A 25,477-nucleotide genomic window follows, 5' to 3' on the forward strand; every position below is an offset into this window, starting at 1 on the left:
CATTTGGTTTTATACTTTAATTTTAAAAACAAAACATTAAGATTCCAAAACAACTCAATAGACAGCAACAGCAAATGTAAAGAGCTCTTCAAGAACAAATAAAATCAAGTTTACCAAACTTTGGAGGGAGTGGGGTATATGGGGAGTGTGAGTGTTTGTGGGATAGTCAGGTCTGTCAAAACAGTCAAGAAACACGGGCAAAGTAACAACTTTTAACACTGTATAAAAGGAGGGTTTGGGAGGAAGTTGGGCGGTGGGTCCTAGAGGAAAGTAAGAGAGGAGGAGCAGGATGGAGAACTAGTCCCAGCTTGGAATGGCGTTGGTCTAGTAGGGCCTGTCTCTGCGGTCCTGTCTGTGTTCACCCCTACAACAGAAAGACATTTGTCACATTGTTAAAGGGGTTTAAAAGATAACCAAGGGATACCCCACCACTGTTTCGGTAAAAATCAAAGATGGGGCTGGAGAAATGTAATCACTCAAATTCACAGACAACACTATGGATATAAGGACTGACCTATAATATCAACACTATTTTTAACCATGTTTTGTGGCTATACCGTGCTAGTTTACAATTACATTGTTTTTATTTCTTTATTTAACCAGGAGAAGTCCCATTGAGACCAAGGTCTCTTTTGCAAGGCGGACTCTGCATTTTAAAGCAGCAAGCAATACAAATGACACAATAAGGAGTTAGTGACAATTACATCAATCAAGGTGGGAAACAAACACAAAACTATAAAATTAACATACATTCTTCTTGGAAGAGGTCATTTACCAAAGACACCAGCGCAGCGTTGTCAAACTCATTCCATGGAGGGCCTAGAGTCTGTGGGTTTTTGTTTTTTCCTTTCAATTAAGACCAAGACAAGCAGTTAAGGGGAGTTCTTTACTAATTAGTTACCTTTATTCATCAAGCAAGTACAAGAGAGGAGCGAAAACCTATAGACACTCCGCGGAAAGAGTTTGACACGTGCACTAGTGTGTCCAATTGTAGGGTATTCCAAAATGTGGCATGTGAGATGCGTAAAAACAATGCAGTAAAACAAGCTTATATATTTTGGCTTCTAATGGGGTACGACAGTTGAAATAAGGTCATGAGGCATTTATATAGTTAAGTTATATTCTTCAAGAATCAACAGTATACATCATTAATTTAGAAGTCAAAAATGCATTTGCGTTTGAATCTGGTATTTGTATGTGTGTGTGGACCAGGGTGTTTGTATGCAAACCACTTCGTGGCTGAGCCGTTGTTGCTCCTAGACGTTTCCTCTTCACAATAACAGCAGTTACAGTTGACCGGGGCAGCTCTAGCGACGCAGAAATTTGACAAACTGACTTGATGGAAAGGTGGCATCATATGACGACGCAACATTGAAAGTGACTGAGCTCTTCTGTTAGGCCATTCTACTGCAAATGTTTGTCTATGGAGATTGCATGGATGTGTGCTCGATTTTATACACCTGTCAGCAACACGTGTGGCAGAAATAGCCGAATCCACTCATTTGAAGGTGTGTCCACATACTTTTGTATATATAGTGTACATGAATAAGTCATTGTCTGTGTACAATGTTGGGACACATGCCCCTTCCTACCTTCCATCCATCTTGCCCGGTCCGAATCCACCCCTGTCGCCTCCGCGTCCGCCTCGGAACCCACCTCTGTCACCCCCTCGGCCCCGGAATCCCCCACGGTCAAAACCCCCACGACCCCCTCTGTCTCCACTGAAACCTCCTGACAAAAAGAAATACAGAGAGTTAGAGACAAAAAAAGGGGGGAAATTTCATCAAAACGAGTAAACACAGAGCTACGACTGGCATCCAGTTTAATTGTGCCCTTGGCCACTAGGCTGGCTAACTTGGCCTAGTATAAAAGGCAGTCTACACCTCATCCATTAGTCTTTGTTAGTAAATAAGCAAATAAATCTCTGTACACAAGACTTCCTTTAGCCATTAAGCTGCTCCCTAAAGACTAAAACCTTTGGCTACAGTCTGAAAGCCAGTGCAGAACGTTGGTTTCAGCCTTACCGCCTCCATCCATAGGAGACATGCCACCTCCGGCCCCCTCTGGTTTGGAGGACTTGCACTGGTTACACTCGTTCCTCCACGAAAAGTTTAGGTTCCCACACACCCTGTAAGGAAAGAGACAGAGAATCTCAGACACACACAGCAGCTCACCCCCATCCTTATCCCCAAAATATACACACACATCAGCCCCGACTTACAGGTTGGAACACTTCCAGTCCACCCACCCGCACCTCTTAGCCCCGACTTACAGGTCGGAACACTTCTAGTCCACACACACCTCAGCCCTGACTTACGGGTTGGAACACTTCCAGTCTCCAGCTCTCTGCTGTCCTCCATTGCCACGGCCACCGTTGTCGCCAGAGAGACCACCACCACCACCTCTACCACCTCCGAACCCGCCACGACCCATCGGCCCTACAGAGAGAGGGTTAGAATATACAGGAGAGGTACAATCATACTTAGCTCTCGAGAACCCGAGGGGGACATAACCAGCACTTGATTTGTCAACTGAAGGTCCGGACCACAGCTTGGTCAACGAACTAGAATCCGAAGGCTCGGTTTTAAGTTTCAAATGTTTCCAAAATTGCATTTAGACAGAATATTTGAGGAACGTCTGAGCATTTCCCTCACGAGGCTAAAGTGGACGTCCAATGGTCTTGATTAAGGGCTAAATCATACTGTGCTCTCACTCATGCCCTCCTTCCCATGGGCTATACAAAATTATACAGATACTTGGCCCCTTTCCATTGGGGGGGGCAAGAAGTTTTGCTGGAACAGTTCCCTTTCAATTCAATCATTTTAGTAAATTAACTGAAATTCAAATTAAATAATTAAAAACCCTCAATTCATATCCTACGTGGACTAATATGAAGTGGAATTGACTAACCCAATTGAGCCGACCCTATAATGACCAACTCACCACCAAACTCTGCCTCACCTCCTCCTCGTCCTCCTCTCATGCCGCCAGCCCCACCCCGGCCTACTCCGAAGTCCGCCCTGCGGGTCGCAAAGGACACCTTGATGGGGTTCCCTTTGAAGTCCTTCCCTGCAACGGAGAAAACAATAGAATTTACAAAACACAAATATGAAGGGAAACAAGTGAAAATCCCTTACTGTACCCATTTTCTTCCTATAAACAAACATATAAGAAAAACAAAATGCTCAAAGACTACACTTAAAGGTACAGAAAACGATTCAAATGGAGAAATGCAGTGACCCATCATGCTGCTTTTTTCACTTATCTATTTCATGTTGTAAGTTTCAGTAAAACATTTTATTCCCTGCCCCCCCAAAACAATGTAAAGAGCAGTTTCTCCACAGGTAATCTCCTCACCATCAAACCAGTCGATGGCAGCTTTGGCAGAAGGGGGGTCGTCAAAGGACACGGTGGCCTCGCCCTTCAGCTTCCCTGTCTCTCTGTCTGTATACAGGTTGATCATGGGCAGACCAGTCTTCTTATTGATCTGACAGATGGAGAAAAAAGGGAGGTAGAGATGGAGAGTTTGACAGAGAGAAAGTGGGAGAGGTAGGGGAATTGAGGGAGAGAAAGAGTAGAAAACGAGAGATGGATTGAAAAAAAGCTACATTAAGATACAGAAAGAAAATGCATTAGATGTAAGCATTGCATAGGTAAACACAATGGCCTACCACTCAAAACATAGCATGTTAGTAATCTACAGCAAAGCCTCAGGAAAAGATGCCACCCATGCACCAAAGTCAGGGCAGTGATGGGTGTGTCAGGTATAATTCAATGGAGGGAGGTGTTAAGAGTTCAATCAATAAATACATTTTAAAAAAGGTAGGCAGGACGGTACCTTGATGATGCCGATCTGCTTGAAGAAGTCAGCCACAGAATCAACGGTGTAGCCATCTCCCATGCCTTGCACGAAGATGGTGTTGTTGTCAGAGTTATCCTGGTCTTCAGCTGTAGGGAGGTGGTCAAGACAGCATAGGGTTCATACACAGTGACAGTTACATTCATTCATTATGTAAGGTGGTTCTGATCTATATCCCAGAAAAGACAAATACTTCTTTACATAACTAATATACACAATTTACAAAGGTAGGAGCAGATCAGAAAAGCAAGATGCATACTGCTGCTGACCTAGATATTCCAGAACCGTATAGTGACACATTAATGAACTTAATAACATGATGGCAAGAAACATAATCAGTTGTAATTGTAGCACTATCAACTGTCAGAGGTCAGTACTTACTGGAGCTGGGCCCAATAGGTTCCTGGTCTCTCGGTCCTTCAGGAAGAAAAAGGACATATTTACATTTTTGTAAGTGGACACTTACAAAAAAGTGCCACACATACTACTATTCTACAGTCCCACAACTTCTGCACATTCACAACTATGCATTCTTTTGATTCTCTCATCCCTACAAAACCACTCACACAAAACACACCTACTGGTATACCGTTCTACATGCCTTTTGTGTAGTGTGCGGTGTATACCTGGCATGGACTATTACAGTGTATGCTTGCCATAGACCAGACTCCAGATTTGAGACACTATTGAAGTGAAATAATGACCCACGACGCCCATAGTGTACGTCGTACAACCTTCCTATCACTTCATCAGAAGAGTTACAACCAGAAACAATTGACAGTTTTTTCTCTCACCTTTATCAAATAAACCTTTGATTCCACTTTTAATCAGCCGTTTTTGTTGATAATACATCCATTCCACATGTACCAACCAGCATTACTAGGAATGAATGCATTTAACACAAGGGGCCGAAGAGATCTTAGAACCCAGTGGACGATATGTACAAGGAACCGCCACGGATTGTTTGCCTGGGGACGTTAACATTCTTTCAGTTTGTCACCATTTGTCTCAAGTTTCCATGTTATTTCTAAGTTTGCACATAAAACCAGACAGACCCTTTGATCTGACAGACTGAACAAAAATATAAAACACAACATGCTACAATTTCAAAGATTTTACTGAGTTACAGTTCATAAGGAAATCAGTCAATTTAAATTAATTAATTCGGCCCTAATCTATGGATTTCACATGACAAATGCAACTCCTGTCTCGATATTGATGTTTTTTTTCTTTTTCTCCCCAATTTCGTGGTATCAAATGAATAGTTACAGTCCTGTCCCATCACTGCAACTCCAGTACGGACTCAGGAGAGGTGAAGGTCGAGAGCTGTGCGTCCTCCGAAACACAACCCAGCCGCACTGCTTCTTGACACAACGCTCGCTTAATTTCTGCCCTGGTCAACTGTAAGTGCTGTTGTTGTGACGTGGAAACATCTAGGAGCAGCAACATCTCATCAGCGGAGCGGTAGGCCACACAAGCTCACAAAACGGGACCATTGAGTGCTGAAGCGCATAAAAAAAGTCTGTCCTCGGTTGCAACACTCACTACAGAGTTCTAAATTGTTCGTTGGGATCTTAATGAAATAGGTTTCCATGGCCAAGCAGCCACACACAAGCCTAAGATCACCATGTGCAATGCCAAGCGTCGGCTGGAATGGTGTAAAGCTCGCCACTATTGGACTCTGGAGCAGTGGAAAAGTGTTCTCTGGAGTGAGGAATCCCGCTTCAACATCTGACAGTCCGACGGACAAATCTGGGGGATACCAGGAGAACGCTACTGGCCCCAATGCATAGTGCCAACTGTAAAGATTGGTGGAGGAATAATGGTTTGGGGTGGGGGTGAAGGAAATCTTAAATGCTACAGCATATGACATTTTAGACTATTCTGTGCATCCAACTTTGTGGTAACTGTTTGGGGAAGGACTTTTCCTGATTCAGCATGACAATGCCCCTGTGCACAGAGCGAGGCCCATACAGAAATGGTTTGTTGAGATTGGTGTGGAAGAACTTGACTGGCCTGCACAGAGCCCTGACCTCAACCCCATTGAACACCTTTGGGATGAATTGGAACGCCAACTGCGAGCCAGGCCTTAATCGCCCAACATCAGTGCCCTACCTCACTACGGCTCGTGACTGAATGGAAGAAAGTTTGTGCAGCAATGTTCAAACATCTAGTGGAAAGCCTTCCCAGAAGAGTGGAGGCTGTTTAACAGTAAAGGGGGGACCAATTCCATATTAAATGCCCATGATTTTGGAATGAGATGTTCGATGAGCAGGTGTCCATACTGTCATTTAGCGTACATTTATAAAAAATAAACATTTAAAATACATTTTCAAAAATTGTAGGGGCATGGATCCGAAAACCAGTTAGTATCTGGTGTGACCATTTGCCTCATGCAGCACGACACATCCCCTTCACATAGAGTTGATCAGGCTGTTGACTGTGGAAAGTTGTCTCACTCCTCTTCATTGGCAAAGCTGCTGGATATTGGTGGGAACACGCTGTGGTACACATAGATCCAGAGCATCCCAAACATGCTCAATGGGTGACATGTATGCAAGCCATGGAAGTACTGGGACATTTACAGCTTTCAGGAATTGTGTACAGATCCTTGGGACATGGGGCTGTGCATTATCATGCTGAAACATGAGGTGATGGCGGCGAATGAATGGCACAACAATGGGTTTCAAGATCTCGTCACAATATCTCTGGGCATTCAAATTGCCATCGATAAAATGCAATTGTGTTTTTTGTCCGTAGTTTATGCCTGCCCATACCATAACCCCACCATGGGGCACTCTGTTCACAACGTTTAAATCAGCAAACGACACCATACACGCTGTCTGGAATCTGCCCGGTACAGTTGAAACCAGGATTCATCCGTGAAGAGCACACTTCTCCAGTATGCCAGTGGCCATTGAAGGTGAGCATTTGCCCACTGAAGTCAGTTACGACACCGAACTGCAGTCAGGTCAAGTCCATGGTGAGGACGACAAGCATACAGATGAGCTTCGCTGAGAAGGTGTCTGATCTCAGACCATCTCACAGTTGAAGCCAGATGTAGAGGTCCTGGTCTGGCGTGGTTACACGTGGTCTGCAGTTGTGAGGCCGGTTGGATGTACTGCCAAATTCTCTAAAATTAAGTTGGAGGTGGCTTATGGCAGCGAAATTAACATTACAGTTTCTCAACAGTTCTGCTGGACATTCCTGCAATCAGCATGCCAATTGCATGCTCCCTCAACTTGAGACAGCTGTGGCCTTTTACTGGCCCAGCACAAGGTGCACCTGTGTGATGATCATGGTGTTTAATCAGCTTTTTGATATGCCACACCGGTCAGGTGGATGGATTATCTTGGCAGGTCACAAACAGCGATGTAAACAAAGATGTGCACAAAATGAGAGAAATAAGCTCTTTGTGCTTATGGAAAATGTAGGGGATATTTTATTTAACCTCATGAAACAGGGTACCAACACTTTACATGTTGCGTTTATATCTTTGTTCAGTATACTTTACTCAGAGGTCCAACTCTTTTACCATGCGGTTGTTGCTGCTATCGTTTTACCCACACCGTGGCCACTTTCAGAAGCTGTACTCTTACTTTGTGGCCCAGATAACCCACTTTGCTCACTGTACAACATTTTTGAGACAAAGATTTGACTTGTCTGTTGATTTCACTGTGTGTGATATTGTTCTGTTTTCATCTCGTGTGGAGAGAACCTTGACAATAAGGCAAGTGTGGACTGTGATAAATATTTCTATTTTTGGGAATTCATCATGCTTTAGTGCCATTTCAAAAATTCTGCTTAACTACGTCAACACAAACAGCGGAGGACATTCAACAGGAAACAAGTCCTCACCAAGAGTTTAACATTACTCTTTGATAGTGTATGGATCCCACCTCTGACATATCACAAGCATCATGACAATACTATGACTGCATGGTAGTCATTATTTCCTTCCAGGTGTGCGCCAACACTTAATTTACCGGTTTGAGAAAATTGACTTTCCCCTGGAGCACTGTTTGCCACAAACAAGTCTCTGGTACAAGAACAATTTGTACGCTGAACAAACACTTAATTTCTTTAGAAGACCACAAAAGTTACAAGATGAGAGGGGTCATTAGTGCACCCTTGCAACACCACAAGAATCCTTTAGTGTTTTGTCCACTACCTTTCACTACCTACCTGGGAGCAAACAGTTTTTTCCTCATACATATTTCCCATTCTGTTCCCTTCCATCTGATCAACGCAGTTACAGAACCAGAGTAAGGGTTAAGTATTTTCTTTAGATACATAGTCCAAGGAGGAATGACTAACATGCAAACCACACTGGCTATATTCCGTGCGTGAGCAGTGCAAAAATAAATGTACACATACATGTTCTTCAATCATTTCGCATGTGAACGAGTCTGCGTAGCCAAGCGCTAAAATAGAACTTGGTTCTATTCAAGACGCTTCACGTGGTGCAAGTTCCTCCCTTATCGGATATTAGGAAGATACAAACCCACGTGGACGCTTGGAAGACAAACGAGGACAGATTAAAGATATCAAAAAACTAAGTAGGTTTCCATTGTTGTCTGTGGATTAACTGTCGGAGTAGAGAAACACACACTTTTGTATGACTGGGTCAAAATTCGACAAAAGAACCAGCTAAAGAGAGGACCATATGCATGTCAGATAAAATAACTATGTCCATGAATGCTTCATGCATGTTTCGACCTACCCCAAAACTAATATAGATGGTTCACAGTTGGTTTTGATATTTTAACCTGCATGTCATGATCATGTCTGGTGTGGATGGATCTATTCAACATGTGAGCACGATGGCGCCATTGTAGTCAGCATGTAAGTCCAAGATGGTAACTAAAAAACCACCAACACCATCATCAGTACTTCCACCCATGATTTTTTAAGCATACTGTCTAGGCAGTACACTTCGACAGCATTTAGAAATCAGAATGTGCAGAGAGCCAAATTCCTCACACCAACAAGACAACAGTGAGCATAGCATTACAGAAGGAAAGGGAGAAACATAACCAAACACCCTACGTCAGCTGCTTTCCTTAGAGTGTTCATCCTGCAATTTGATGTCATCACACATATTATAGAATATTGTGAGGATATTTCTGTTGGAAAAAATTCTGCAACATTTCTGACACCGTTGTGGCGGCTGTAACAGCCCTGACCATTTATTTGGGCACAACTCTTTCGTCAAAATCTTCTCAAGCAAGAAGAAATACCTTATTTGACCTGAGCAATGGGGGGGGGGGGGGGGGGGGGGGGCGGGCAACACCCATTGCTCAGATTCAATCACCCAGGTAGGCACATTAAAACTTTGACACTTAGAAAGACCTTCTGCCTCAACTCAAATAATCTTAGAGCCCAGTGACATAATTTCAGAAGATTAAAGCAAGGTAACTTCAAATCAACAGAGATGGAAGTTACTGTACAGCTCCCTCTGCTGCTAAGGATTTTGGAGTGCAGAGTAAACTACCCTACGCAGTACCAAACACGACAGTGAAATTTCTGATATGGAACATACACACGGATTTTTCTTACCTGTTGAGGTGACAACATGCAGTACATCCATCATGTGCTACATAGCATATTGAGGTGTTATAGATGTATTACATAAAGAAAAAAACAAGACAACTAAGATATAATACAAATTGCAGATTTTTATCCGAGGTGACTTACTCTGGAGCTACATTAAAGCATGGCGTCAGCGTCATTTTTCCTGAGTACTTAAGGTTCTACATACACACACTCACAGAGAGCAATACAGTCAATGAAAATCAGCTCACATGGATGCAAAATCGAAATTTGAAAGGAATCATCAAGTACCCAGTCATGACAAATATAACAATTGGCTCATTCATCCCCCTCCTCTCCCCTGTAACTATTCCCCAGGTCGTTGCTGCAAATGAGAACGTGTTCTCAGTCAACTTACCTGGTAAAATAACGGTAAAATAAATAAATAAAAATAAAAACAATAAGCCCTAAATAACAAAAGATGAGCTGAGTCGTCGCTGAAAAGGGGTACGCCTCGAGGTTGCATATAGGAAAGGATATTTGTTGTTTTTAAGTATCATTTAACTAATTCCTTTGTAGCCCATTTAATAACTTGAATATACGACAACTGAAAAAGCATCACGTAAACAAAGAAAGACATTTATAAACCCAGAGGCGCAAGGTCACAAGAATTCCAGGGTACGCTTGCAAATCAGACCAAGCAGACCAGCCTGGGGTGTGGCTGCTTCCATTTATTATAACGAGATAAATTATCCCGCCTCTCCAGCGCCGACGCGATGCTGAACGCTTGCCGCCCCAATGTAGCTCCAGCCTTAGTCACGCGTGCTCAGGTCTATTGTATGGGTGTGAGCCCAGCGGGAATCAAACCACACAATCCTAGTGTCAACGGAGCAAAACAGGACCAAGAGATCTGTTGAAAGCAACCCATCTAATGAATAATAAAGACCTTAAATCCTAATTACGCTTTGCTTTTCTATCATGACCCTTTTTCACCTCAATATGCTATGCCTTCTTTCCATTCTACCCAGAACTCCTGAATATTAGATTTGTTTCTAAGATAAAATCATGACCAATCTTTCCTTGTTGATTAACTTTGTGGGATACTTCCCATATTGGTTGTTCTTCCGACATCAATTCCCTCTTCCCACGTTCAAAAACCATCACATAATAAATAGTTCTAATGTCCGGGGCCAGTTTCCTTTTTGGGCCCAATAATCTAAACCTTTTATATCTCGTTTTCCCCCCTCCCTTTAAGCTTGACTCTTTAAACCCACCAAATCTCTTATTTAAAAGAGTTTTGTCACTTACCACCAAACTTATTGAATCCTCCACGATCGCCCATTCTGATGAGGAGAGAAAGGCGAGACGCATTGAAGGCTGGTGTGGGCGGAGCCAAATCTCTCTCTAGGGGGGCTTTCCACCCCCTTTTTACCCCATCCCCTTTACTCTCTTTTCACTTCTCTTACTTTTTTCACCCCCTATCTCTTCTTTGGAACCACCCTAGGATTTGTCCCTTCTTCTATACAACTGAGGAGTCGGAGGTCAGTTTTGAAGACCTTTGCATCTTGTTTGCAAGTGGGTTTTAATCCGAAAATCAAAATTGTCCACAGTCACTTCTCCTTGCTTTGTACAAGAGATAATTTAACACTCCTTTTGCATTGATCTCTGAAACCAACTCAGACCAAATGTTCTTGTTTCCTGGAACTGCTGTGTCGTGTTGTACACTGTTTTATAACACTGCAAGAACAGCTGCGGAATCCAAGTAAACATAAATTAAGCACCTACAGATAGGAGTTTCATGAAACCTTATATATTTTCTATATAGGTGACCGTCTTGAGACTTTGACATTGTCTTAAGAGCACACTTCCTAGGTAGGTCTTTTACATCCTTTCTAACTGATCAGTCAGTGCGTCCATGTTGCACTTGCAACTCTTATTCTTTAACCCCTGCCTATAGTCCTCTCAGTGAATTTCTCCTGCCTGTCCTTCCTTCTTTCTACCATTCCCCCTTTCCTCAAGAGAAAAAAACAAAATGAAAAACAGAAGCCCACCATGGAGAGGTGAGAGCCTAGGAGGAGATTCAGAGATTTATTAAAGCATCATATCACACAGTAAAGGGTGGGTGGGAAAGTGGCGTTATAAAAAGGTGAAGAGAAGGGTGGAGTGGGAGGATGGCAAGGTCATGTGGTGTGTTTGTGTGTGGACAGTGTCAGTGTGCACACAAATGTTTGCCAGTGAGACGCTTCAAATAGTTCACTAAGATAAATAAATTGTCACACGGCTGCCAATGTAAGCAGAAGATAACTCTTGATGAAATGTGATAATGACTACATCTCTTGCTTATTGCTAACATTTCAGCAACATAGCATGTTTAAAGTTAATATGGATGACGCTTAGCAGTGTTCAGCTTTTAAAAGAACCACGCAACTGTTACTAGGAGTCAGTTGCACAGCTAGGTAGTTAATGCTAGTAGGATTCGGCTTACTTCATCACAGTGACTTTGGTGATGCTGTATTTGCACACAAGCAACCACAAACACAAATGTGCACTTTACCCAGCATTTCCCTGTAGCCATGGATTGCATTTGCTTGGTTTGAGCATGGGCGGCTTTGTCAGTGTGAACGTGCACAACGCTAGTATGACACTCAGTTCAGGTTCCATAGATAACAGGCAGCGAGGAGAACATGGGGACTGAAGTAAATGATTTTTTAACCAAATAATTGGGAGAACCTAAGACCGATGTCTTTATCACATTCAAAAACTCCTTCCTTTGTAAACAACCCCTATAACCAGCCAGAACACTGTTACTTTGTCATGTCTCGTGGGTCGCTTGCACATACAACTCCAAACTATTCAACCCCTACTGAGTTTGAATTTTCCCATTATCATAGTTGCACTAGCACACCAGTGCATCCATTTTTCATTGATCAAATTTACAAGCGCTTCCTACACGTGGACAATTACATCTTTCCTTGTCCCCCTTGGATTTCCAGGTAACCGACAATGTCACCAAGACAATCATTTCACCACTGAGTTGTTTCTGTACAAATCAGACCGGTGATAGTATTTTGGGGGGGATATCCGGATAGTTGAAATCAGGTTATAAAGAAAAACTTCAAATGGAGACTTGCTTGCGCGACTTGAGCACGCTGTGTGTAAAAACAGCAGCCTACCTGTTGGTTGTTCATTGCAGCCTAATCCTCCTCATTTGGCCAACTTAATTCTAATTTTAATTCCATTCTGCATTGATTAGAAATCTCTGACATCACTTGCTACACATGAAGCCTCTGACTGTAGCAGCGCTTTGATTGACCGACAATAACAACAAGATACACTTGTGAAATGTGTTTAGGCTGACAGTGCATCTTTCCCCCCTTTTTTTAATGGGGCGCACTTGTAAAAACTGTCAAAACTGTTATTTAATAAAAATGTGGAATGTATTGGTCTATCCTTATAGGCTATGTAGCAATGTCACAGAAATAATAATACACACACTCTAGGGCTGAACCCAATTGGTCGTTAGGCTGTTGGTCGACCGAGATCGTTTTAGTCGAGCAGTAGCGCACACGCGCGCCCATCTCAGTGAACTAATCCATTGGAGGCCTAGACTAAAAGCCAACTTATTCTTGATCCGAAAATGTGGTCGGAGGCTCCATATGGAGAGTGTTACGCAATTGCGGAGCCTCCAGAGGAATGCAGAAGCCAAATCGAGCTCCTCACCGCATCGCCACGCGCCTCTCAAATTTTGTAACAATGCGGAGTGCTCTGTAGAACTCCGCATTGACATGATTGGTTGATGGTAGGTGGAGGCGGTACATCCTGTAGAAAACACAAACTCACTTTCTTGACAACAGCTCTGCACTGCTCCACAAAACACAAGAAGTATGAATGCCCTGACTCCTGCTGAGGCCATATCACCGTAAATGCTGCATGGCCAATGCAGATGTCAGATTGCCCATGTGCACTTCTCTCTCCAGAATGTGCTCTCTCCTGCCAGTTTCACATTCATTGTTTCATTGCGTGAATTGTTCGCATTTGATTGTTAGTGTATATCAATAGTATATTTAATGTTAATTCTTATAATTTCTGTTAATGCATTCAATATTAGGCTATTATTCCAGTCGGAGTGGACACATTGTTTGCAGAGTGCACAACCTATGCTACACTTGTGAGAAACAAGTTTTGGTTAATTTCCTTCCATGTATGGGTCAATTTAGTCATTGGCTTTGTTTGGAGAGCTCCTGTCAATGTTGAGTTAAGACGTGCATGCATAGAAGTAGTCCTATAGGCTACCTGGCCTGCGAGGAAATGTAGGCATATAAATGTGCCCATTTGGGGATCTGATAGTATTTCTGATTGGCTTAACACACCACCACTAATGACCTGTGGAGCTTCTCAAAGTAATGTTTTCTTCACCTCAAACAGCAACAAAGTCTGTTTTTACATCCATTGAGAATGACAATAGTTCCTCAATGTATTTGAAAAATCTTTCCAGCTCTCTCTTTTTCAATAAGCACTCAGAGTGAAATGTGAAAATGTCATACTCTGATCCAGTGGAAAAGTCATAAAATAGGCCTACCTGATTACTTCTTATCAGTGCTTGACTTGGAATGAAATAGGTTCCGGTATTCATTTTGGGTGCTGGTACCGTTTATATTTAGGTGCAGGAGCTCCACAATACCTTTAAGCTAATATTTTATAAGGGGAACAGGAGCTCATACAATAGAAAACTTGAGGTGCCCATACTCCGCTCCGGTAGAGTTCCTGCCCAAGTCAACCACTGCTTCTTATCCGTTGAGCAAATAGCCTCCAGCTGTGTCGGTCCCGAGCTCACTGGTGAGGGAAACTGAGCGGCCAGAATATTTTATACAAGGTTGCAAATTCACAAAGGGCAGGCTTCGGGCCTGACCCAAGTTAATAGTTGATACAATGTTTCAAGTTCGTTGCAGACAGGCCATGTGTAGCCAATGTGATTTATAGGATTGTTGTTGTTTAAAAGAAAATCTGTATATTTTCTACCTGCAGGCTGCAATGTTTTTATTTGTTGGCTTTATGTAGGCTATTTTTACATAGTTGACAATAGAAGTTACTTTTTAGGTTTGTATCATTTCATTTAGATTTGTATAGAATTTTGATTAACCATTTGAAAATGATTTTGAGCCACAAAGACATTATTATAAATTAAACTGTTTCATGAAAATGTGCATATGAAAACCCTAACTGGCACGCAGATCGGTAGAAATGGTCAGATAAATTGTCATCCCACATGAGAAAGGTTGCAGACGCCTCGTGTAGCCTATTACAGGCAACTTCAGGAGCGTAATTGGCAGAATCTGAAAGCCAGCAGGAGTGGGAGGAGAAGGTTGGTTCAGGTTAAGTTACTCTCTTCCGGTTATCTAGATCTCTGGCGCCCTCGAGGCATTTGTCTTATTTCATCAAACCATAAGCTCAATGCGTTTAGTTGATTTTTATTAAAATATATAAAGGTGTGTCTATTTATGGAAAAAAACATGTTGGTCGAAAGAACAGACGACTTTCGATCGACCAAGATTTGTTTTTAGTCGGGGACAGCCCTAATACTCTCCCAAGTAATGGAATACTAATGTCTGTTCAGATATTCAAATAACCATGCCCTTCCCTATCTTGTAATAGCCCAAACACAGACACTTTGGATTGAGTGTCAACTACACTACACATGTGTTTACCTGATTGATGTGTAGATGTATCCAAACATAGATACAAGTTGAGTGTGTGTGTGTCCTTTTGTTATGTGGTGAGTTCAGATAAATGTTATGGGGGACTGATGCAAGAAGTCTAAGTGAATACTGAGGTGGGTGTGTGAGTGTGTGTGTGAGTGAGTGTGTGGAGGAGCGGAGCTATTGAGTACTTACCCCATGCCGCCTGTGCCTCTTTGTCCACCACCTCGGTCAAATCCTCGGTCACCATCCCCGCGACCCCTAAAGCCGCCTCCCCTTTCTCCACGGCCTCGCCCTCCACTATCTCCGTAGCCTCCGTCCGAGCCACCATACCCTCCTCCACCCCCTCCCATTGGTGGAGAGTTGCCTCTGTATCCTGTGGAGTAGTAGATGGAGGAAATTGAAGTTGAGATTCCGGGTGGGTGCTCAAAAACAGAAGGGTGGGTGCATTTGAATGAACGTCAACTGGACCTCTAATATCAGAGGTGGATCCTTACCTCCACCCCCCTGACCGTACTTGGTCTGCTGGCCGTAGCTTTGGGGTGGGGGTGAGCTGTAGCTGGGGGCCTGGCTATAGGGAGCCCCCCCGGCCTGCTGCTGCCCCCCGCTGCCCCCATAAGCCCCACTCTGTCCAACGCCACTGCCCCCATAGCCGCTTCCGCTCTGGCTCCCGTAGCTGCCCCCGCCCCCACTCTGCGGCTGCTGCTGCCCGTAGCTAGAGGGCTGGGAGTTGTTACCATAGCTACTGTGGAAAAGGGAAAAAAAAGGAACAACGTTATTTTAAGCCCAGCTGCTTCGTTTAGGAACAGGATATGCGTAAGCATCAAAATGTCAATGTTTATCAACACATTTTGTATGCTCATCCCACAATGCAGAACTTCACAAACACAGTCTTCCATAGTCTCTGACCTGGTAGAAGACTGTGCAGCAGCAGACTGCTGTTGTCCATATCCAGAGTAGGACGACTGCTGGTTGTAGCCGCTCTGTGGTGGCTGACTACTACTACTGTTGTTGTTGTTGTAGCCCCCAGAGCTGTAGGGCTGACCGCCCTGGGATGGAGGCTGAGAACCATATCCTCCTGAAGGAAGGTAACAGCAAGGGAGAGAGAGAGGGGACGTGAGGTGGATATGCATCTGCTGACTTAAGCTACCAAGCAACAATTTTGAAAGCAAAAAATAAATAAAAATGTCAATAGCTCTATCACCAGATAAGACAACAGGAGACAACGTTTAGAGACCAGACTACAATGCCTATAGCGGCTGGATTAATGAATATTTTTTATGGTGCAGTTGGTTACGTACCTGACTGCGACTGGCCGTAGTTAGAGCCGGAGCCTCCCTGGCCGTAGGAGGCAGAGTTTCCCTCAGAGCTCTGGTTGTAGCCGCCACTGCTGCCGTAGCCCTGCTGGGTGGACGACTGACTGTAGCCAATCAGGCTGGCCTGGCCACCACCATAGGACCCATATCTGAAAGCAGCAAACAGATATTATATGGAGTGGCGACATGCACATAATATCTAATCTCAATATAAGAAATGGGTCACTTCAAAATTGGTGTGACAAGTAGTTTCCGTGAGAAACAACCTATATAGGACTTCACATACATACAGAAAACACCTTTCCATTGATGTAGTGTTCGTAAATTGATTAAGCTTGCAGAAAATAATGTAGGCTGGGCTTAGCTAGAGCCATGCATTTAACTTTAGTTGGCTCTGGGTTTAGCAATCCGGGATAAAGCTAACTACCACTAATGAGAGGATACCATACACATATTTTGACTCACCCCTGGGCTGCAGTTGGAGGGTAATCTGAGGAACAAGAAAGGGATGTGATCAGTAGAGGTAGCCTAATAGTAGCGTGTCCACCCACTCTGCCTAGTGGGTGAAAACACGCTTTGGTGATGAAATTTCCCTTAAATGTAATTAAAAAACACATTTTACCAAGACAAATATGATTCTTCATGTTCTGAATCGTTCAGTGGGGTCTCTAACATATCATTAACATCATATGAAAACATTTAGATTTCGTAACCTAATGCATAATTGACAGAGCAGGGCTGCTTCTCTCGCAGTAACTTGAGGATTTTACAAGTTGTGGTGGTCGTCTGCAAAGTTGTTTCTGCGGGTCATAAAAAGCTAAATAAGCACGACACGAAGTGAATTAAATGTAAAAGGCTTTGAAAATAAAAGGCTTGCCGTACACGCAGTGTTCAATTGACATTTCACAGATATGCATGTTTTTCTGAGAAATCTTAAAACCTGTATTACAAAAATACTACGTTATGTCTCAAAACAGATATCCATCTAACCTCTATATTGTTTTATGTCCTCTGGATTCGGATATGTGAATTCACATGTAAAAGCGTTTCTCCCAAGAGTGATGCAGTGTAATCACTGTACAGCTTTTGGGCGTGTGGAAAGGGTCTGCAGGAGGGTAAAAACCGAGATGTCCATGTTGTGGAGGAGATAATCTAATGTGTTGTAGAAGTGAGGAGAATGTGAAGTGTTGCAATTGTGGTGGGAGGCACGAAGCGACGTCTTTGGATTGCCCGATGAGGGTGAAGGAGGATGAGGTGGATAGAGTCCGGGCTAATCACAGCATTTCATATGCAGCCAGGGTTTTTTTGGGATCAAAATGGGACTTAGCTGGTGGGTGTGACAGAGGCGTGGTCATGGGTGTGGCCAATGGTGCTGTCACAGAACAGAAATTTTAGAGGCCTTCCTGTTGGCCACAGTGAAAATGTTACCGTTTAAATAGCTAAAAAGGTGAATGAAAAATTTGATGTTTTAAAATCTAATTTCCTGCAATTCTACAGATCTTGCCAAGGAGCTTAAAGAAAAAGTGCAGTTTTAAAGCGAGTTTCCTGCAATTCTAAACATTTTCCCATGGCTTATGCCATCTGAGTGACTTAAACATATCAAAATCAATGGGTGCCCCATGCCATGACAAAAATACTTCTGAATTAATTGATTCTCCCTAAAAGTATAGCTTTTATTTTGGTGATTGCGAGTTCTCAAATATATATATATATATATATATATCACACACACAGTACATTGCATCACACACACACACACACACACACACACAGAGAGAAAGTATTCAGACCCCTTGACTTTCCACATTGTTATGTTACAGCCTTATTCTAAAATTGACTTTATATAGACAGGTGAGTGCCTTTCCAAATCATGCACAATCAATTAAATTTACCACAGGTGGACTCCAATCAAGTTGCAGACACATCTCAAGGATGATCAACGGAAACAGGATGCATCCGAGCTCAATTTCGACTCTCATAGCAAAGGGTCTGAATACTTATAAGGTATCTTTTAGATTTTTTATAGATTTGCAAAATATAAAAAACAGTTTTTCACTTTGTCATTATGGGGTACTGTATGTAGATTGATGAACAAAAAACTAATTGAATACATTTTAGAATAAGGCTGTAACGTAAAAAAAAATTGGGAAAAGGGGAAGGGGCCTGAACACTTTCTGAATGCACTCTTTTTAAAGTATTCATTGGTGACCACAGCCATTTGTAAAATACATTTAAATTGTGTTTTCCTACGATTTTTCCCACCCTGCTCCATGTATTCAATTTCAAATTTGGCTTCATGCCGCATTCAAAACAACTGGGAACTCTGAAATCTCCAACTTCCGACTTCAGTGCGTTCAAAACAAATGGGAACTCGGAAAAACACAAGCTCCGACTGGGAAAAATCGATTTCAACGGTCATCCAACTCGGAATCTCAGGCCTCTTTCTAGAGCTTCAACTTTCTGACCTGAAGATCACTGATGTCATGATTTTACCTTGTATTTTTCAGAGTTCCCAGTGGTTTTAAACGCAGCATTGCTTCCAAGCTATTATGACACATCTTGCAGTTCCTTCTCTGTATGTTCCTATGAGCTAGCTATTTGTTCCCTAAAAGCAGGGGTGAAAGTAAGGCCGTATGGCGTCCCGGCAAAATAAAGTGGAGATACGCCGTACCGGTAAAACGTGAGCCTATCACAATTAATACGACATGCCCCAAAAAACTATAGGCTATTAGACCATTATTTAACATTACTGCATGTCAGCCGCATGAAAAGTTTACGAAATTGGGAGATATACACTCCCCAAATTGCATTGTGTTTCAATAGGAACACTTAGATTTGTGGCAGATGAGTGAGCAGCCGAGACACGCGCACCCGGAGAGGAGCGGCTGAGACACACAAGAAGAGCTGCCGAGAAACGTGTGCAGACAACAGTGGATGGATCAATTCAGGCTACAAGTGTAGGCCTAATGACAATCGCAGAATGTCATTACAATACACGTAGGTGTCTCTTTCCATTCATCAAATTGCAGGTAAATTTAATTAAATTTGAAAAAGAAAAGGAGAGCTGCACACTAGGAGCTTCAGATGCAATAATTGAATAACCTAATAACCAACGTTTCGACAGACAAGCTGTCTTCATCAGGGTATAATGACAAACACTATGGGTCACTAGTTTATATAGTATAAAAGAACACACACAAGTGTCTGCAATCATGTAAATGTCTGTAGGCCTATGTAGCCACATTTTATCTATGATTGTATGCTATCCATTTATGTTTTTTATATGTTCCATTCATGTCTGGCCATGATTACAGACAGCTGTGTGTGTCCTTTGACACTATGTAAACCAGTGACCCATTGTGTTTGTCATTATACCCTGATGAAGACAGCTTGTCTGTCGAAACGTTGGTTACTCGGTTATTACACTATTGCATCTGAGCTTCTATAGTGGGCGGCTCTCCTTTTCTTTTTCAAGTGTTCTCTACTCCGCTAGCCAGCACCTCACCTAAACAGGCGTGCGTTTCTTTTTACACCAGATTCAATTGAATTAAATTGCCAAAATGATTTTGTCTAAGTAACTTATTCCTGTCTACAATAATCATTCAAAACTGGCTACTACACCAGAAAGCATGATTTGGCCGCCAAGGGTCATTAGCTTATTTTAAAAAATGTAAACCTGTGGATTGTTTTACATCGCATAGCCTACAGTCGGAAGGGTCCGCAATTTGGGCCGCGTGCCAGGCAAATACCAAATAGGCATAGATGATAGTAGAGTTGCGACTGTCAATGAAAAGCAGAGATCCAGGCATATCACAATATTTAAATAAACAATTGCGGAAAAACAGTTTGGAAAGCAAATGGCTATTGCCGTAAAGAGAGTACAATGAAAATAATCCAATCTGTCTTATCGTTAACAAAATTCTCAACTTAATTGAGCGAACAGTAGCCTAGTATCTTATTGGCACCAGCGGAGAACATCGGCCATATCCCCGGTGAGTGTGCATATTCACTGTCTTTACCATTGGGTCAGTGCCGCTTTTGTTTGTTTTTGGACAATCATTTCCTCCTCCAGGGCAGATGGACGTTATACTGTATGCGTCTTCCCTGTTCGTATGCCAATTACATGGATCAGACAACATTTTTATTGATCTGTTTGTCAGTGTCAGCAGAGTAGTCTACCCTATAATCTTTATAGTATTAAAAAAAGATTCTACTAATGTCCACATTCATATAAAGTGCAGTAGAATTGCATGAAATGTATTTATAAAATGCCAACAAGAAATGTATCTGATAGGCCTATAGCCTAAGCCTGCACTGCATTTTACAGTCTTTTTTGCGATCAGTGATTGAGTTATATTTTTTCAGCTTAAATTATGACTATCCAATCTAATCATCACATTAGTAATAGTAGGCTGTCTTTCATAAGTCTGCAAACGCGGGGATGCATGGAATGCTTTATTATAAGGGTGCATGTTTATGGTGAAAAATAGCTTCCCGCCACCTATGTTAAAAGTGATGTGACAAATATTTACTACGGCTAGGCTACTAGGCATACAGACATTATATACAGTGCATTCGGAAAGTATTCTGACCCCTTCCCTTTTCCACATTTTGTTACGTTACAGGCTTATTCTAAAATTGATTACATTTTTTTTTTTAAATGAATCCTCATTAATCTAAACACAATACACCATAATGATAGTGAAAACTGGTTTAGAAATTTGGGCAAATCTATTAAAAATAAAAAACAGAAACATCCTATTTATATAAGTATTCAGATAAGTACCCTTATCTTATATAAGTACCCTTTGCTATGAAACACGAAATTGAGCTCAGGTGCATCCTATTTAGATTGATAATCCTTGAGATGTTTCTACAACTTAATTGGAGTCCACCTGTGATAAATTAATTGATTGGACATGATTTTTGAAAGGCACACACCTGTCTATACAAAGTCCCACAGTTGACAGTGCATGTCAGAGCAAAAACCAAGCCATAAGGTCAAAGGAATTGTCCGTAGAGCCCAAGAAAGGTTTTTGTCAAGAGAGATCTGGGGAATCAATCAAATCAAAGGGTGCCAAATCAAAGGGTACCAAAACACTTCTGCAGCACCTTCCCGGGTGGCGCAGTGGTCTAGGGCACTGCATCGCAGTGCTAGCTGCGCCACCAGAGTCTCTGGGTTCGCACCCAGGCTCTGTCACAGCCGGCCGCAACCGGGAGGTCCGTGGGGCGACGCACAATTGGCATAGCGTCGTCCGGGTTAGGGAGGGTTTGGCCGGTAGGGATATCCTTGTCTCAGTATGTAAAATGTAATAAAATGTATGCACTCTACTGTAAGTCGCTCTGGATAAGAGCGTCTGCTAAATGACTAAAATGTAATGTAATGTAGTTGAAGGTCCAAGAACACAGTGCCCTCCATCATTCTTAAATGGAAGAAGTTTGGAGCCACCAAGACTCTTCCTAGAGTGGCGCCTGGCAAAACTGAGCAATCTGGGGAGAAGGGCCTTGGAAAGGGAGGTAAGCGACGCTCCCCCATCCAACCTGACCGAGCTCGAGTGGAGAAACTCCCCAAATAGGTGTGCCAAGCTTGTTGCCATTACCCAAGAACTCGATGCTGTAATCGATGCCAAATGTGCTTCAATAAAGTATTTAGTAAAGGGTCTGAATACTTAGTGATTTTTATTTTATTATTTCTAAAAAACAGTTTTTGCTTTGTCATTATGGGGTGGTGTGTGTAGATTGAAGGGGGGCAAACGATTTAATTCATTTTTAGAATAACGCTGTAGCGTAACAAAATGTCAAGGGGTCGGAATACTTTCCGAATGCACTGTATGAAATTAATTTGGCTTCTACTTGCAATTCAATGATTAACGTTACACCTCTATGGAAAAAAGCACAAAAAAAGCGTGCGCGCACTTGGTGTCCCGTACCGATAAGATATTACATCTACTTTCACTCCTGCCTAAAAGTAATCTTATTCCACCGACTATTTCGAATATGTTAACTAAGCGACCAAGCTAATAAGATGACCTCTACAAAACTAGGTCAGTTACTAGAACAAACCGGTCTCCTTGCTTGGTTCAGTTGGTTGTTGTAACGTTCGCAGCTAGCCAAACAAAATGGTGGTTGTCGAATCTAACTAGCTAACGTTAGCCGTCTTTGCTTTGGCTCGCTAACTTTGGTTTGACTTGACAAGTTCACTTGCCAACAGTTACACAAACATGGTAAATGTTTAATTGACTGCTAGCTAAAATACAACTGTAAAATACAAATGTATACTATTTAACGTTAGCAAGCTAGCTTCTTTTCAGACGTTAGCTAATGTCTTATTTTTAATGGCTACTTCAGATATAACGTTGTCTAGTCCAATGTATTCTTACCATTCGACGCCATCTCGTTTAAAACCCTCGAGTCAGAGTTCAAACTTGTCAAATGTTGATTATTTAGCTAACGTTGGGCTATTCTTCAAGACAGCAGGCCACACTAGCTGCTAAAGACAGAGAATCGTCATATGCCGCGTTCATGGACTATTCGGAAATGTCAGACTTGCTAACTGGTTGTAGTTGGACACGTGCCGCGTTCCAAGAGTTAAGTCAGAAATGTCCGAGTTTCCTTGTTCCGACTAGCACATGAATGCAGCAATATGCACTATCGTATGTCAGATGACGACACAATCATGACGTTATACAAGCGTCATCAAGGGCCAAATTTATCCATAGCCCAAGGTTTGTCTGATTTAATTCTCATCTATCAATGAAGCAATAAATTAGGATTTCCATCTGCTCAGGAGACCATGTGTCAAATACTTGAGTTGCCACAAAAGTAGATAACTTTTAATATTTTATTTTACCAGGTAAGTTGACTGAGAACACGTTCTCATTTGCAGCAACGACCTGGGGAATAGTTACAGGGGAGAGGAGGGGGATGAATGAGCCAATTGTAAACTGGGGATTATTAGGCGACCATGATGGTTTGAGGGCCAGATTGGGAATTTAGCCAGGACACCGGGGTTAACACCCCTACTCTTACGATAAGTGCCATGGGATCTTTAATGACCTCAGAGAGTCAGGACACCCGTTTAACGTCCCATCCGAAAGACGGCACCCTACACAGGGCAGTGTCCCCAATCACTGCCCTGGGGCATTGGGATATTTTTTAGACCAGAGGAAAGAGTGCCTCCTACTGGCCCTCCAACACCACTTCCAGCAGCATCTGGTCTCCCATCCAGGGACTGACCAGGACCAACCCTGCTTAGCTTCAGAAGCAAGCCAGCAGTGGTATGCAGGGTGGTATGCTGCTGGCTAGAGCACTGAATATATTAAACACATTTTCTCCTTTATTAGAAATGGTCCAGAATCATAAAATGTCTTATGTTGTATAAAAATTTAAATAAATTCTAGGCTATTGTGTATACTATGGAATTGGTAACAAGGAAAAATCATTTTCACACAATCACAGACCAGGTAAAATACAAAATGGCTTTGGTAGGGCAGGGTGGTAATAGGGTAGGGGTGTAATAGGGTGTTTTTCTTGAGTCATGCACATTGCTGAATGGAGGGGTGTCAAATTTTCATTTGAGTTTGAAATTATCTTAGTCAAAACAAACAAGTTTTACACACCCAGATAAAAATAAATTCTCACATGTTATGTTTCAGGTGGATTTTCAGTATGTCGGTCAAGTCTAATTGCCATTTTAGGTATTGGCATTAGGACCATCTTGGTTAAGTGGGTGTTTGTCAGTTTAAACCGTTATTGTTGTTTAACAAGACCAACATTTAGGCTATTGGCACTGAACCAGAACATGGATAGTTTCTTCATGTAATAATTTTCATATTATGAGCTGTTTGACACCATTTCTTCCACTGCAAATCTACCATTCCAGTGTTTTACTTACTATATTGTATTTACCTCGCCACCATGGCCTTTTTTTGCCTTTACCTCCCTTATCTCACCTCATTTGCTCACATTGTGTATATAGACTTATTTTTCTACTGTATTATTGACTATGTTTTGTTTATTCCATGTGTAACTGTGTTGTTGTATGTGTCGAATTGCTATGCTTTATCTTGGCCAGGTCGCAGTTGCAAATGAGAACTTGTTGTCAACTAGCCTACCTGGTTAAATAAAGGTGAAATAAAATAAATAATGACGCGGTAGACTATGGAAGGCTAAATTACATCCTACTTCAAACATGTCATGTTTTATACATAGTTTCACTTATGCCTACATGGTATGCATCTTGTTTAAATCAATTTGGATGTTTAGTGCTTGTACATATGATGTTTATGGTTGTCAAACACCATTATATGCACATGCACTGGATGTCTGAAGTCTAGTATATCTACATATTTACTGCATCTTTGCAAGTTTCTGTAGGCTGGGATGTTTTGCGGCCTATATGGCCAGCAGTAGTGAAGCCAGGGTGTATCCTAGTACACAAGCCACACTGGCTGCTCTCTGTGTGGTTCCACCTATGAGCTGGGCCTCTGGCTCTTATGAAATCATCGAAGGCAAACATCTTGGCGTAGACTCCAGGCCGGTTGCACTGAGCACAGCCAAGTCCAAAACTCACCACCCCAGCCTGGATCCATATCCCGTTTCCTATGGAAGAGGGCCTCCTGAGACAGAGAACAAAAACATGTTTAGAGACTCAAAAATGTGTGTGACTGTGTGTTTGCCAAGGGAATTGGAATGTTTAGCTTGGTGTGTCTGGCTGTGTGTCCACAGGATGTCTACCGTCTCAGAGTCGTAAGACTGGATCTGATACATCCTGTGACAAGTCTGCTCCATGATGGGCACTGCCACTTCCTGTAGAGCTCCTGCACCTGACAGGGATACTGTGGGCATGCAGGGTAGGGGTTTGTGTAAATGGAAGAGACAGTTATAACAATGTTACTATCAGGGATGTGTACCGGTAAAGAACGTGGGATAAATCCTGAAGGCTGGGTGGTGAGTATTGTAAACGTTAACAACACCAAGGTGTGTGGCGTATTCCCTTTCCATCATCCACTATAATGTTTAGGGTGTGTGTCGTGACTCGCCCTTTTGGGTGAGGATCATTGGCACCAGACCCC

At 42.4% G+C, this 25,477-nt stretch overlaps 1 protein-coding gene across 3 annotated transcripts; it reads right to left on the minus strand.

Moving 5' to 3' along the window:
* Positions 1–2: 2 nt before the first annotated feature.
* fus (FUS RNA binding protein) lies at positions 3–23,010 on the minus strand. 3 transcript variants are annotated; one of them, XM_055941688.1, is made up of 15 exons: positions 22,784–23,010; positions 16,869–16,893; positions 16,389–16,552; positions 15,997–16,165; positions 15,585–15,829; positions 15,283–15,463; positions 10,700–10,734; positions 4,241–4,276; positions 3,839–3,948; positions 3,358–3,487; positions 2,944–3,069; positions 2,318–2,438; positions 2,025–2,128; positions 1,593–1,731; positions 3–364 (listed from the first exon to the last, which is right to left on the minus strand). In XM_055941688.1, exons 1-15 carry the CDS (start codon positions 22,794–22,796, stop codon positions 325–327), a joined length of 1,638 nt encoding a protein of 545 aa, XP_055797663.1. In that variant the 5' UTR covers positions 22,797–23,010; the 3' UTR covers positions 3–324. The 3 variants fall into 3 exon arrangements, with proteins under 3 accessions (XP_055797663.1, XP_055797673.1, XP_055797654.1); XM_055941698.1 differs by having other exon boundaries at positions 2,962–3,069; positions 15,585–15,832; XM_055941679.1 differs by having other exon boundaries at positions 15,585–15,832; positions 22,784–23,009.
* Between the last annotated feature and the right edge of the window lie 2,467 nt (positions 23,011–25,477).

This window comes from Salvelinus fontinalis, chromosome 2 (assembly GCF_029448725.1).
Source record: "Salvelinus fontinalis isolate EN_2023a chromosome 2, ASM2944872v1, whole genome shotgun sequence".
NCBI lineage: Eukaryota > Metazoa > Chordata > Actinopteri > Salmoniformes > Salmonidae > Salvelinus > Salvelinus fontinalis.

Excerpts from the sequence above, each read along its gene's own strand:
- fus (XM_055941679.1), bottom strand. Across the intron at positions 3,488-3,838 it reads AGCAGATCGGCATCATCAAG|ATCAATAAGAAGACTGGTCT; the intron begins GTACCGTCCTGC and ends TCCATCTGTCAG. Across the intron at positions 1,732-2,024 it reads GTCTCCTATGGATGGAGGCG|GAGGTTTCAGTGGAGACAGA; the intron begins GTAAGGCTGAAA and ends TCTTTTTGTCAG.